Source organism: Leptonychotes weddellii, chromosome 16, assembly GCF_054177405.1.
Source record: "Leptonychotes weddellii isolate Sample4059 chromosome 16, ASM5417740v2, whole genome shotgun sequence".
Taxonomy (NCBI): domain Eukaryota; kingdom Metazoa; phylum Chordata; class Mammalia; order Carnivora; family Phocidae; genus Leptonychotes; species Leptonychotes weddellii.
Window position 1 is genome coordinate 45,458,894 of NC_138384.1, and position 12,101 is coordinate 45,470,994.

Here is a 12,101-nt window from a genome sequence, read left to right on the forward strand (position 1 = left end):
GGAATTTAGGAGTTATCTTAACAAGAGCATATAAGATCTCTATGGAAAAAAATTTAAAACAAATACCCAGAAGATGATATGAATGAATGGAGAGATATTCTATATATATGCTACCCAGTTTGTGGCAGCCCTAGGAAACTAATAGAAGCATCAGTCAAGGGACCTTGAAATATTCACTCTTCTGTATGCACACTAGTCCAGGAGATGACATTCTCCATAGCAAAGAAAGCAATGGAGGGGGCTCTGGCAGATTTGAGGTGCCCCAGGACACCTACCAATAAAACCATGGAAGCCCGTGTCCCGGGAGCTCTCGGGGGTAGTTGGAGATATGTGGAGGAGCCAGAGGGAGCCTGGGAGGAATATTGAAATAGAGATGTTTAGAAATTGGCATGTTTTAGTAACAAATATTAGAGTGGGTGCATCCAGAATTGATGTGACTTAGGAGACTCTTTGAGGTTCACAACTGGGTCCCCGCAACTTCCTCAACTACCTGTTCTCCAGCTTTGTGCTACTGTGGGAACACATAGGATAATAATAAATGGACAAGCCTGGCAAAACTGCCCCAGGGTTCGATAGAAGTTGCAATCTACTCTCACTCTCACATTTGTGTTTAACTGTGGATATTCTGGGCTACAAGTCCATGATGCTCAGAGGAAATAGCAGGTGACCATCTTGGAAAGCTAAACTGGAGACACAAGACAGGTGCACTCCAGACTACCTCTCCCAGCACTGTCTTGGAGGACAGTATTCTGGACTACAATCCCCATAATACTTAAGGTGTAATGGCCAGAGACTGGCCCGAAAAGACGGCCCTGAGGACTGATGGGAGATGAAGTCCACTTTCCCCTCACATCTGAACCCAGATGTGATTATGTTGAAACACAATCCCCATGATGCCCAAGGGGCCATGGCCTGCAGACCAGCCTGGAAAGACAGACCATGGCCATATGGGAAATGTAGTCTCCCTCCCCATTACCTCTTGCTCACCTGTGTTCTGGCCTCCTGACTCCAGTGCTGGGGACTCCTGGGGGGCCTTCCTCCCCCAGGCTCAGAGGAGGGTCCTCGCCGGGGAGTGGGGGGCCTGGAGAGTGTCTGGCGCTGAGGGCCCCAATCCAGGGGAGGCCGGACATCAATGCGACTCAGAGGGGTATGGGGTCTGGCAAGAGGTGCTATGTCACTGGAGGATGGAGGGGGTCTGCGTGCAGGAGCAGACCGGGGCCGGGGGAGACTCAGAGGGGAGGGAGGGCGAGAGAGGGCTGTGAATAGGCTGTTGGGCAGAGAGAATAGGGGAACTGGTGAACTAGAGCCCCCTCACCCTACTACCCACCCAGTCAGCCTCATGTACATGTCCCCTTTCAGTGAGTCTCATTGTCCCTCTAGAGTAGAACCCTTCTCTATTAGCCTGATCCTGAAAAACTTCCCCCTTTGTGGCATCTCCTCCTTAGGACTTCCTTTCTATGGGTTCTGACCTCACAAGAACTCCAGCAACTCACATCCACTCAAGAGAGAAAGCACTAAGCCGCACCTCGAATCAGCCGCAGACCCCGCCCTTCTCTTAGGCCATGCCCCCAACATAGCTTTTCCTCTGACGCTCTGCCCCGTAGAACTTTCTTGTCCCAGACTCCCTCAACTCACTCCGGGCTCCTGGTCCTCCGGATCCGAGGTCCAGATTGGAGGTCGGCTGTGGGGCTAGGGGTGAGCAGCCCGGACCGTCCACGACCTCTGGAGAGCCGAGCCACCTCTGGTGACTCTAAGCCGTGTCTCTCTTCCCCTCTGCTCACTTCCGGGGGACCACCGGGGCCGCCAGGGCCCTCTCCGGGCTGGGGACGTGCGGGTGACCTGGGTCGCCCACTAACGAGTGGGCACAGAAAAAGACATCACTCCTCTGTACCTCATGACAGCCCTTATTCCCATTTCACGGGTGAACGCACGGGAACCTACACAGAATAAAGGGTAAGTGGTGCACGATAAATCATTGTTCCCACTTTGCAGATGGGAAAACTGAGGCCTCGAGTGTGGAAGTGACTAGTGCAGGGCTACAAGGTCCATTGGGGTTTCCATTCCATTCATTCCCAGAATGAAACTTGGGAAAAGCCGGAACAGTTTGTCTAAAGCCTTTCTTTTTATATTTGACTCTCCTTAAGCGGTAGCTTTGGGGGTGGAGACTTCTGAGGGAGCCAGTCAGAGTATGGAATATTGATGAAGGGGGGCTGGACAAAATGGTGGGCGGAGTTTAGAAGAGAAAGACTTTTTGCTGATTGGAAGACATAAAGTTCCCTGGAGGTGGGGCCTGAAGGGCGAGCCGCCTTAGCTAGAAGATGTGTGATTGGACGTTGAAGAGGCGGGGCCTAAAGGGGAGGGGCTGGAACTAATTAGATGGACTCCGATTGGAGGTACAGGTCAGGGGCGTGGCCAGGAACTATACTCACCAATCGTCCCCCTCTGCACGCGAGGCCCGGCCCAGCGCCCTCAGCCAGCCGCGCAGATCCTCCAGAGTGTCAGCGGCCAGAACGTAGGTCCTCATGCCTGGGTGCTCGGCCTGCGGGGAGAGAGAGCTGGGGACCTGGACGGCCGGGCCCTCTAAAAAGGAGGATGCCATGGGCCCTGGTCAAGGCTTTTTATCTCCAATAATGGATGCTCCCATGGCTGCCCCCGTGGCCTACTGCCTTAGTGCCCACGGGGAACGGACGGACTCACGGTGAAGGTGAAGCGCCGCCCTCGGGGGGCTCCTGGCCCATCTGGCCTGATACTGTAGCTAGGGAGCAGGACGCTGCCCAGGACGCTCTCCTCGCGGCTGTCTGCAAAAGAGGGCCTGGGGTCAGGGATCACACAGGGATCTGGAGGCCAGGAGGCTAAGGGAAAGGGAGGGTGGGCGGGGGGCCCGTCCACCCCGTGCCAGCCGGGGCACTGACCCTTGTAATAGAAGAGGCAATGGCCAGAGAGGACGAACCAGCGGCGTTTCCAGAGCCGGAGCCCGGAGCTGTCCTGGGGAAACAGAGTGGGAAGGGAGGCCTGAGTAGAAGGGGAGTGGGAAGAGGAAACGTGGAAATAAAGACAGTGACACCCGGGGACGGAGAAACCCAGAAAGAGGAGAGGAACAGACACATGTTTGCTGCAATAGATTGAGCCGGAGAGCTGGAAGCCAGAGTTTAGGGGTTGAGCTCACATGGATTCTGGACTCGGTCAGGCCTGAGTGGGGCTCCTAGCTCCACCCCTCTCGAACTATGCCATTAGACTAGTCATTTCCTGGCTAGGACACTCGTGTTTTCTCATCTGTCAATTGGGGATTGAGAAGTTACCAGAAGGTTGGAACGAGCTACTGTACAACCCGTGGGCCGGGACTTTATATACTCAGACTTTTGATTGGATTATTCCGGGGTCAGACACACAGAGAGGCCAGGAAGGTGGCACTGTCATGATCCTGGAGTCCCGGGATCGAGTCCCGCATCGGGCTCCCTGCTCGGCGGGGAGTCTGCTTCTCCCTCTGACCCTCCCCCCTCTCATGCTCTCTGTCTCTCATTCTCTCTGTCTCAAATAAATAAATAAAATCTTTAAAAAAAAAAAAAAGAAGTCAGGTTGATCTTTTTCAGTTATGTCAGATGGTGGGAGTCCCCTGCTCAAAACAGAGCCTACCGTCATACTTAGAATAAATCTCAAATTCCTTCCCTTCTTTTACTGGCTTGCAGGGAATCTCAAACCTGGGTCTGCATAAAAATCACCAGGGGAGCTTATTAAAACACAGATTCCTGGGTCCCAACCCCAGAGTTCCTGAGTCAGTAGATCTAGGGTGGGCGGGGGCTGACAGTCTGCATTTCCAGCAAGTTCCTAGCAGGGACACATTGCAAACCACTGCCCTGCCATCCCTCCTATCTCCACCCTTGGCTGGCTCCAGACACCAAGCTTTGGCCTGCCATAGGGCCTCTCGCTCTCAGATTCCCTCTGTCCCCCAGCTCTTAGCATAATGGGCTCCTTCTCGTCAGTTCGTTCTCAGCTCAAATGACGCCTTCCCTGACCAAGAGTCAAAGGATGCCCTCATCCCTCTACCACTTTTGTGCATATCCTCCTGTGTTATTTCTTCAGAGCAATTCCTACAATCTGAAATATGCTAATGTAGTACCCATCCCTGCCCCCCCCTTGAGCGTACTATAATTTTTTTTATATATATATTTTTAATTTGACAGAGAGAGACACAGCGAGAGAGGGAACACAAGCAGGGGGAGTGGGAGAGGGAGAAGCAGGCTCCCCACTGAGCAGGGAGCCCGATGAGGGGCTCGATCCCAGGACCCTGGGATCATGACCTGAGCCAAAGGCAGACGCTTAACGACTGAGCCACGCAGGCGCCCCTTGAGCGTACTATAGATACTTGTTTGTCTTATTTGGGCTTGGCATGTTATAAATATTCTGGAAGTGGTCACTGAATGAATGAAAGGGTGCAGGGAACAAGGACAGAAAAAGGGGAAAAGCCTCGTTAGAAAAAAGGAACACGTTTGGAGACTGGGAAGGAGAGAAACAGGGAACAGCCAGGGGCCCAAGCTCTAGCGTCACTCAGTGTCCCTTCCCTTCTTGTGCTCACTCCACCTGCTTATGAAGCCAGCCTCGGATGTGCACCGGGAGGTTGGGATCCCTTCGGAGAGCATTGCCTCTCTTCCCGAAGGCGTGCACCTTGCTTACTGCCCTGGTACGCTTCTGAGGAGAGAAGGAGGACAGAAATGAACAGGATGGTCTTGGGTGCCATGGGATGCAGGCAACCCAAGGCCCTGGCTCGGCTGCCCTTAGACACCAAGCCAAGGAGGGAACTGACTTTTGAGATCAGAACTGGATGTGCATGGGGGCGCCTGGGTGGCTCAGTCGGTTAAACGGCTGCCTTCGGCTCAGATCATGATCCCAGGGATGGAGCCCCGCATCGGGCTCCCTGTTCAGTGGGGAGCCTGCTTCTCCCTCTCCCTCTGTCTGCCGCTCTGCCTACTTGTGTTCTCTCTCTCTGTGTCAAATAAATAAATAATCTTAAAAAAAAAAAAAAGAACTGATGTGCATGGAGTCCAGCGGGACTGTTACTCTGGTTGAATTAGGAAAATCCGAGGGGTGGGGACAGCTGGGAGTGCCTGTGAATTCCTAGCTGGGGCTGTTGGGCAGTTTGGGATCTTACTAGGTGTGGTGGAACCCATCGCTAAGGGTCCCTGCCCTTAACAACGGGAATCCTTTGGGTTGGCACAGAACCCAGGGCTGGGAAACAGGAGGATGGGGCAGTCCAGAGCCCTGCCCTCCTCCCCAGCCCCTCCAAGAACCTCGAACCTTGGTGCTCAGGCTGCCCAGCGAGGAGACGGTGGAGGCGCTGCTGGCCAGGCTGACGCTGCTCCGAGGTCTGCCCTCCTCCATCAAGGGCTTAGGGAGAGAAAGAAAGGGTCTGTGTGCCTGTCTCTGCAGCTGACCCGGCTGGGGACAGAGACGGGGTCAGGGGCTCGCAGGTCGGCGGAGGCTGAGGAGAAAGAGCCCGTTGTCTGGGGACTGGGGGGCTGGGGGAGGCCCTGGCCCGGGACTGCATACCGAGAGTGATGCCAAGAGAGGTGGGCAGCACTGGCAGCTGCGGGGAGGGGGCAGCTGTCTGCAGCCCAAGACAGAGAATAGGGGCTCCTTTATTCTTGCCCCCTGCACTCTAGGCAGGAATTTGACCCTCTCTGTGCTCAGGGAGCCCCCAGTCCCTGCCCCTTCCCGGCCGCCCCCAGCTACCTGTCTCCTGCCCTCCACCCGCACCCCCAAGAAAACCCTGCCAAGTTCTGGGATGCCAGGAATGCACACCCAGGCAGTCCCTCCCAGGCGAGCCAGGGAACTTACCAGCTCTGGGGTCCCAAGGGCGGGGGCAAGAGGGCCGTGTGAGTGCTGGGGCCCCCAGCTGCAGTGTCCCTCCTTTTCTGGCGGGATGGGGGACGACCTCTCAGACCTGTCTCCCTTCTCACCTGCTCACTCACGCGCGTTTTGCTTTTCTTTTCGTCTCTCCTCTCTTCTGGTCACTCTTCCCTTTCTTTCAGAGCGTCTCTGTCTCTGGCCTCACCTTGTCTCTCAGTCTCTCATCTGTCTCTTCCAGTCGCCTCTCACTCATTCTCTACCCCCCCCCCCAGCATTTCCCTTCCAGGCTTACTGTTTCTGTTCCAGATCTTTTTCGCTCAGATTTACAGAGTCTCTCCTCCCCAGGTTTTCGTCTCGTTCTCTCCCCCTCTCTCTCCCTCACCCTCAAGCTCTTCCTCCTTCTCTCTCTGTCCCCACCGACGCTGTTTCCTCCTCTCCCTCAGATTCCCCTTCTGTCTTCCTCCCCTCTCCGATTCTCTTTCCTCCCTGCTGGTCGGCCAGCCGCCCACGCTGCGGTCTCCCCTTCCAATCCCGGCTGACCCCGCCCCTCGTGTCCTCCCCCACCCCCACTTCCAAGCCTGACCCCTGGCTCAGCTGCCCCCACCGCTGAGGGGAGGGGCTGGCCCCCCCACTGACTCTTGGGTCCCTGCTGGGCTGGGATTCCTAATGTTTGGAGAGGAGGAGCTGGGCCCAGACTCCGGGGTCGGGCCACTGGCACGCTGAAGGAAGGTAGCTGGGATCCTGGAACTAGAGGGGTTCAGACTTCTGGGTACCTGACAAGGTGTGAGCCTGGAGTCAGGACTCCTGAGTTGTTAATGGAGCCGGGCATCTGGAAATGTGTTTGAGCGGATGGGTCCAGGTTTTCCAGGGAGGAGAGAGTGACCCTGGACTCCTGGATTATGGCTAGGGCAGGGCCAGGTGGCCATGTCAAACATCTACCTCAGATCCAGGTGAGAATTGTGTTCTAGACTGAGGATGCTGCCCTCCGGAGGGAGACATCGTCCCTGGGCATATTTCGAGGCCAAAATTATGGACCAGGTAGGGGAGATGGGCGGGGAATTGGGACTGTGTACCTGGTCCTGGAACTTGTGGCAGGAGACCCCACCCCCATGAGGTTCAGTCGTTCTACCCAGCCAGGATTTCAATTTGTGTATGAGCTTTTTTTTTTTTTTAATTTTTATTTATTTATTTATTTGACACACAGAGAGCACAAGCAGGCGGAACAACAGAGGGAGAGGGAGAAGCAGGCTCTTTGCTGAGCAGGGAGCCTGATGCGGGGCTTGATCCCAGGACCCCAGGATCATGACCTGAGCCAAGGCAGATGCTCAACCAACTGAGCCACCCAGGCGCCCCTGTGTATGAGCTTTTGTATGAGTTTGAAGTGGGTGAAATCCAGGTATGGAGCCTTGTGCTTGAGACCAGGAAGGAGTCTGAGTTTTTGGTTTCGAGTCCACTCACCCAGTATTTGTTGAGCACCTACTATATCCCGGGCACTGAGAAAAAAAGCAGTGAGCAAAGCCAAGTGCCTGCCTTCAGGGCGCTTACATTCTTGTTCTCGCCTCAATCTAGACTCTGCTGCGACCACCTCGGGCAAGTGACTTAATTCCCAAGCCTCAGTTTCTCATCTGTGAAAATGGACTGTGTAAAAACAATGCTCTCCCCCGCCCCAGGAAGGAAGCGGACCGGCTGTGACGATGGGAGACTCTAGCCTGGGTCCTGATGATTAAGTCGGGGCGGGAAGCCCGTTTTCCCACCCCGAGAGTCGTTGGGAGAGCGCCCGGGCGGCTGAAGCCATGCACGCGTTTGATTGACAAGCTCGCGTGTTTCGGGGCGTGGTCGCGCTCGGAAACGCCGCCGTGTAGTCACAAAACCCCCGGAATCTCCGCGAGAATTCCGACCTTACTTTCCCTTCCCCCAGCCCTGACGCCTTGGTTTCGAAGCTTCGCCTCCCCTCGTGACGTCATCACGCGCGGGCGCGTAGGCCCATAAAAGCCTTGCGGGCCGAACCAGTTCCCAGCCTCGCTGTGGATCACTCACGCCGACGAGAAGAAGCCCGCATCTCTTGGCCGCCACGGTGCTTGCAGCAGCAGGTGATAACCTGAGTCCCCGAGCCCGGCACCGGAGGGCGAGATGAACGCGCTGGCCTCCCGAGCCGTCCAGATCTGCGATCGCTGGTGGCACCCCGAGCCGGCGTTCTTGCCCCCCGGGTGACGCGCAGCCCCGAGTCGGTGAGTGAGGGGTCCGAACGCCTGGCCCCCCCAGCAGCTGGGGCCGGGGATCAGACTCCTGGTCAGTGAGGAGGGAGTTTGCACTTCTGGGTACCGAGACAGGAGGGTTTGAGGCCGGGACCCCTGGGTCCTGAGGAACGAGGGTCTGGGAGCCCAGACTCCTGTGTCTGGGGAGAGGTGGGACCAGGACGCACTCCAGGGCTCGGACTTGGGAAGGAGAAGAAATTGGGAGCCTGAGCCTGGCGAGAGGAGGGTTCTGGAAGCCAGACTCATGGATCCCCAGTGGAATGGATGGAACCCCGCGGGGGCCGCAACTTTTGGGTCTCAGGGGGAGGAGGGTGATGAGGGCCTGATTTGTGGATCCTCAGGAAGATGAGAGAACCAGGAACTAGGACTTTGTCTCCAAGGGAAGCAAGTAGAGGGCCTGTATTCTCAGTTCTGGGAACTGGGACTTCTGGGTCTGAGAGAAGAGGCTGGGGGCTCAGACTCCTGGGTATTGAGAGGAGAGAGGTGGGAACCACATTGTGCCTCTGCTGGAGATGAGAGTGGCAGGGATCAGCAAGGAATGTGGGGCAGGGACTCTCTCGTTGCTATTTGTGTTACTATTTCTGTTGCTATGACTCACAGTCATCCCTTGATGCTCTCCCTTACATGGCTTCTAAACTCTATTTCCTGTTGTTTATTTCCAGCCCAGACAGATGGCCCCAGGCCAAGTACCCCATCAGCCTGCCCCCTGGAGGGATACCTACCCCTTTTTCCTCCTGTCCCCGCTGATGGGCCTTCTCAGCAGGGCCTGGAGCCACCTGAGGGGCCCAGGACCTCCAGAACCCTGGCTGTTGGAAGCATTAACCGGAACCCATCCGGGAGAAGCTGGCCCGGGGGGAGAAGCTAAGACATTTCCCGCCACCTGCCATGCCCCCTGGGGCAGGTACTTTCAAGGGGAGACTGGAGACAGTGGAGCAGCTGAGGATGATGAAGTGTTCTGGGAGGGCTGCCATGATCTAAAAGCCAACAGTTCTCCTCTTGAAGCCTGGGAGTTTTCAGAGGATGATGAAGAGTATGGTGGGGAACAAGCAACTAGTGTCCCTAAAGAGCAGGGAAGTGAATTTATAGATGGCCAGCCTGCTTCCTTGTCCCCCAGCCTTCTGGTAAGAGCCCTGCAAGAACCTCCTGGAGAGGAGAAATCTGAGGAAGGAGCTGCGGAAGTTGAAGTGGTCACGTTCTTCTCTTTTCCTCCATCACACTCACCAGGGGAGGAGGAGGAAGAGGAGGGAGAAGCTGTAAACAAAGAAGCTGCCAGAAGCCCTACTGCCCCTTTATCTCCAGGATCCAAGCCCAAAGCTTGGGTGTACTGTGCTGGGGAGGAAGAGGATCAAGCCACAGAGGAAAAAAGAACAGAGAATAAAGAAGTCATAAAGAACTCCGTTTCCCCCTCATTTTCAGGCTTTCACCCCAGGGCCTGGGAGTGTTGTTCAGGAGAGGAATCTGAGGAGGAGGAAGATGAATTCAGTGATTCAGGAGCAGCTGAGGAGGAGGGAGAAGCTGAGGGTCCCTCTTCCATCCCCTCCACAAGTGCCCTTGTGAGGGCCTGGGTGTATCGACCAGGAGAGGACACAGAGGAAGAAGATGAGGACAGTGATTGGGGAGCAGCTGAGGAGGAGGGAGAAGCTGAGGGTCCCTCTTCCATCCCCTCCACAAGTGCCCTCGTGAGGGCCTGGGTGTATCGACCAGGAGAGGACACGGAGGAAGAAGATGAGGACAGTGACTGGGGATCAGCTGAGGGTCCCTCTTCCATCCCATCTACAAGTGCCCTTGTGAGGGCTTGGGTATATCGACCAGGAGAGGACACAGAGGAAGAAGAGGACAGTGATTGGGGAGCAGCTGAGGAGGAGGGAGAAGCTGAGGGTCCCTCTTCCATCCCATCCACAAGTGCCCTCGTGAGGGCTTGGGTGTATCGACCAGGAGAGGACACAGAGTTAGAAGATGAGGACAGTGATTGGGGAGCAGCTGAGGAGGAAGGAGAAGCTGAGGCCACAGATACCTTTTCAAGGGCCTGGGTATATAGGCCAGGAGAGGACACAGAGCCGGAAGAGGATTCAGAAGCAGCTAACTCTGAGCCAAGTCCCTCCCTTCAGGCTCAGAGCACCCTCCACCGGGGCTGGACATACCGGCCTGGAGAGGACACAGAGGGAGGGGAAGTTGCTGAGGAGTGGGGAGAAGCTGAGCCCTGCCCCTTCCGAGTGGCCATCTATTTACCTGGGGAGAAGCCACCACCTCCCTGGGCTCGTCCTCGGCTGCCCCTCCGACTGCAGAGGCGACTCAAGCCCACAGAAACCCCCACCCGGCATCCAGACCCTGAGACTCCCCTAAAGGCCAGAAAGGTGGGTACTGAGGACTCAATTTCTTGAGGCTTAGGGAGGAGTTGGAACTCCTGGGCCTGGGCGGGGGGCGGGGCGGAAGGGCTGGACGGCCCAACTTCTGGGTCCCCCGTGTGTTGCAGAGGGTTGCATGTGAACTCTGTTGGGAGGGCTGTGTTCACTGTAACGCAAGCCTTTGCAAGAGGCTGGGGCCCCGTGGGAAAGGGGGAGCAGCTGTGGCTCAGATCAGCACCAGGAAACAGTCTCCACCTGCAGTGAGTCACGTGGAGACTGCCGCGGGCCAGTGACTAGCAGGTGACTCAGACAACAAGCATTTCTGCGTCACTCATTTTTGTTTTGGTTCTCTTTCTCTCTCTCTCTATCTCCTCCTCCCCACTGTGGACACGTGGGCCTTGCATCCGTGCTGCTCCCGTCTCCAGGTACACTTCTCTGAGAAGGTCTCTGTCCATCTCCTGGCTGTCTGGGCAGGACCGGCCCAGGCCGCCCGCCGGGGACCTTGGGAGCAGCTCGCCCGGGATCGCAGTCGCTTCGCCTGGCGGATTGCCCAGGCACAGGAGCAGCTGGGCCCCTGTCTCACCCCTGCCGCCCGGGCCAGGGCCTGGGCCCGCTGTGGGAACCCTACCCCTCCTCTGGCCGCCACACCTGCTCCTCCCCAGATCTCACCATTGTCCTCCATCCAGGCCACACCCTTGAGCCATGTTGGGGCATCTCCCTCCACTCCTGTGTCCCCGTCTCCTTGCCTGGACCTCAGTGGGAGGAGTGGCTAAGATCATGGAGTTTCCTGTTTCTATTAGCTATTTATTTTGGGGGGGTTGTTATATCTAAGAAATAAAACCTGCTGATTTGTAGCAAAGCAATGTCACCATCACTGTGTGTATCTGAACTGACAATAATCCACTACCCCTGGGATAAAGGCGAGTACCTCAGTAGAGGACAAACTGTATTTCCCATCATCCCTCAAATTTGCCTCTTCTTGCCCTGAGGCTTCTTTTGAACTAAGGGCTGGTGGGTCTTGTAGTTTTTCTCTGGCATCGGCCTAAATTTTATTAAACTTGGGACGATTATCTCCCCAAGGGGGCTGGGAGCTGGACTCACTGATCACTAAAAAAGGGTTCAGCTCCAGTTTTCTGTGCCTCCCTGGAATATACTCATCCTCCTGCTGGCCTTTAAGTGGTGAGTTGCTCAAGGCTTTCAGCAATCCAATTTCACCTTTTTAAGCCCTGTTCCATAGACTGTTTTCTTACCTATAAAATGTGGCTAACAATAGCACATGCCTCATAGGATCGTAAGGCCCCGAAAGAGTTCATATTTATTTATTTGCCTTTTTTATTTTTTTTAAGATTTTATTTTTAAGTAATCCCTACACCCAGCGAGGGGCTTGAACTCACAACCCTGAGATCAAGATCCCACCATCCACCGACTGAGCCAGCCAAGCATCCCAAATCCATGTTTAAAACAATGCTTGCCACACTGTGAATTGTGCAAAACTGTTGAATCTCAGATCTGTACCTCTGAAACAAATAATGCAATATAGGTTAAGAAAAAAAAAAAGAAGAAGACAGCAGGAGGGGAAGAATGAAGGGGGGGAAATCGGAGGAGGAGACGAACCATGAGAGACGATGGACTCTGAAAACAAACTGAGGGTTCTAGA

At 55.4% G+C, this 12,101-nt stretch overlaps 2 protein-coding genes across 6 annotated transcripts in view; one reads left to right on the forward strand and one right to left on the reverse strand.

The window, feature by feature from the left end:
* PLEKHA4 (pleckstrin homology domain containing A4) overlaps positions 1 to 6,353 on the reverse strand; it is a 14,230-nt gene extending 7,877 nt beyond the window's left edge. For 3 of the 5 annotated variants that reach the window (XM_081807240.1, XM_081807237.1, XM_081807236.1), the window contains exons 1-9: positions 5,833 to 6,353; positions 5,293 to 5,382; positions 4,579 to 4,686; positions 2,913 to 2,985; positions 2,698 to 2,798; positions 2,430 to 2,539; positions 1,636 to 1,851; positions 988 to 1,267; positions 276 to 350 (exon numbers count right to left, since the gene is read on the reverse strand). In XM_081807240.1, the coding sequence (XP_081663366.1) occupies positions 276 to 350; positions 988 to 1,267; positions 1,636 to 1,851; positions 2,430 to 2,539; positions 2,698 to 2,798; positions 2,913 to 2,985; positions 4,579 to 4,686; positions 5,293 to 5,376 (1,047 nt within the window). In that variant the 5' untranslated portion in view covers positions 5,377 to 5,382; positions 5,833 to 6,353. The remainder of the gene's footprint in view (positions 1 to 275; positions 351 to 987; positions 1,268 to 1,635; positions 1,852 to 2,429; positions 2,540 to 2,697; positions 2,799 to 2,912; positions 2,986 to 4,578; positions 4,687 to 5,292; positions 5,383 to 5,832) is intronic. The other 2 variants (XM_081807239.1, XM_081807238.1) reach the window with 2 other exon arrangements.
* A 1,484-nt stretch (positions 6,354 to 7,837) lies between these two features.
* On the forward strand, positions 7,838 to 11,303 carry PPP1R15A (protein phosphatase 1 regulatory subunit 15A). Its single transcript, XM_031018404.2, has 3 exons — positions 7,838 to 8,072; positions 8,762 to 10,453; positions 10,870 to 11,303. Exons 2-3 carry the CDS (start codon positions 8,771 to 8,773, stop codon positions 11,215 to 11,217), a joined length of 2,031 nt encoding a protein of 676 aa, XP_030874264.2. The 5' UTR covers positions 7,838 to 8,072; positions 8,762 to 8,770; the 3' UTR covers positions 11,218 to 11,303.
* The last annotated feature ends 798 nt before the right edge of the window (positions 11,304 to 12,101 follow it).

Coding starts and splice junctions, on each gene's coding strand:
- PPP1R15A (XM_031018404.2), top strand. CDS start 8,771: ATGGCCCCAGGCCAAGTACCCCATCAGCCTGCCCCCTGGAGGGATACC. Junction 10,454..10,869: donor CTCCCCTAAAGGCCAGAAAG/GTGGGTACTGAG, acceptor TCCCGTCTCCAG/GTACACTTCTCTGAGAAGGT.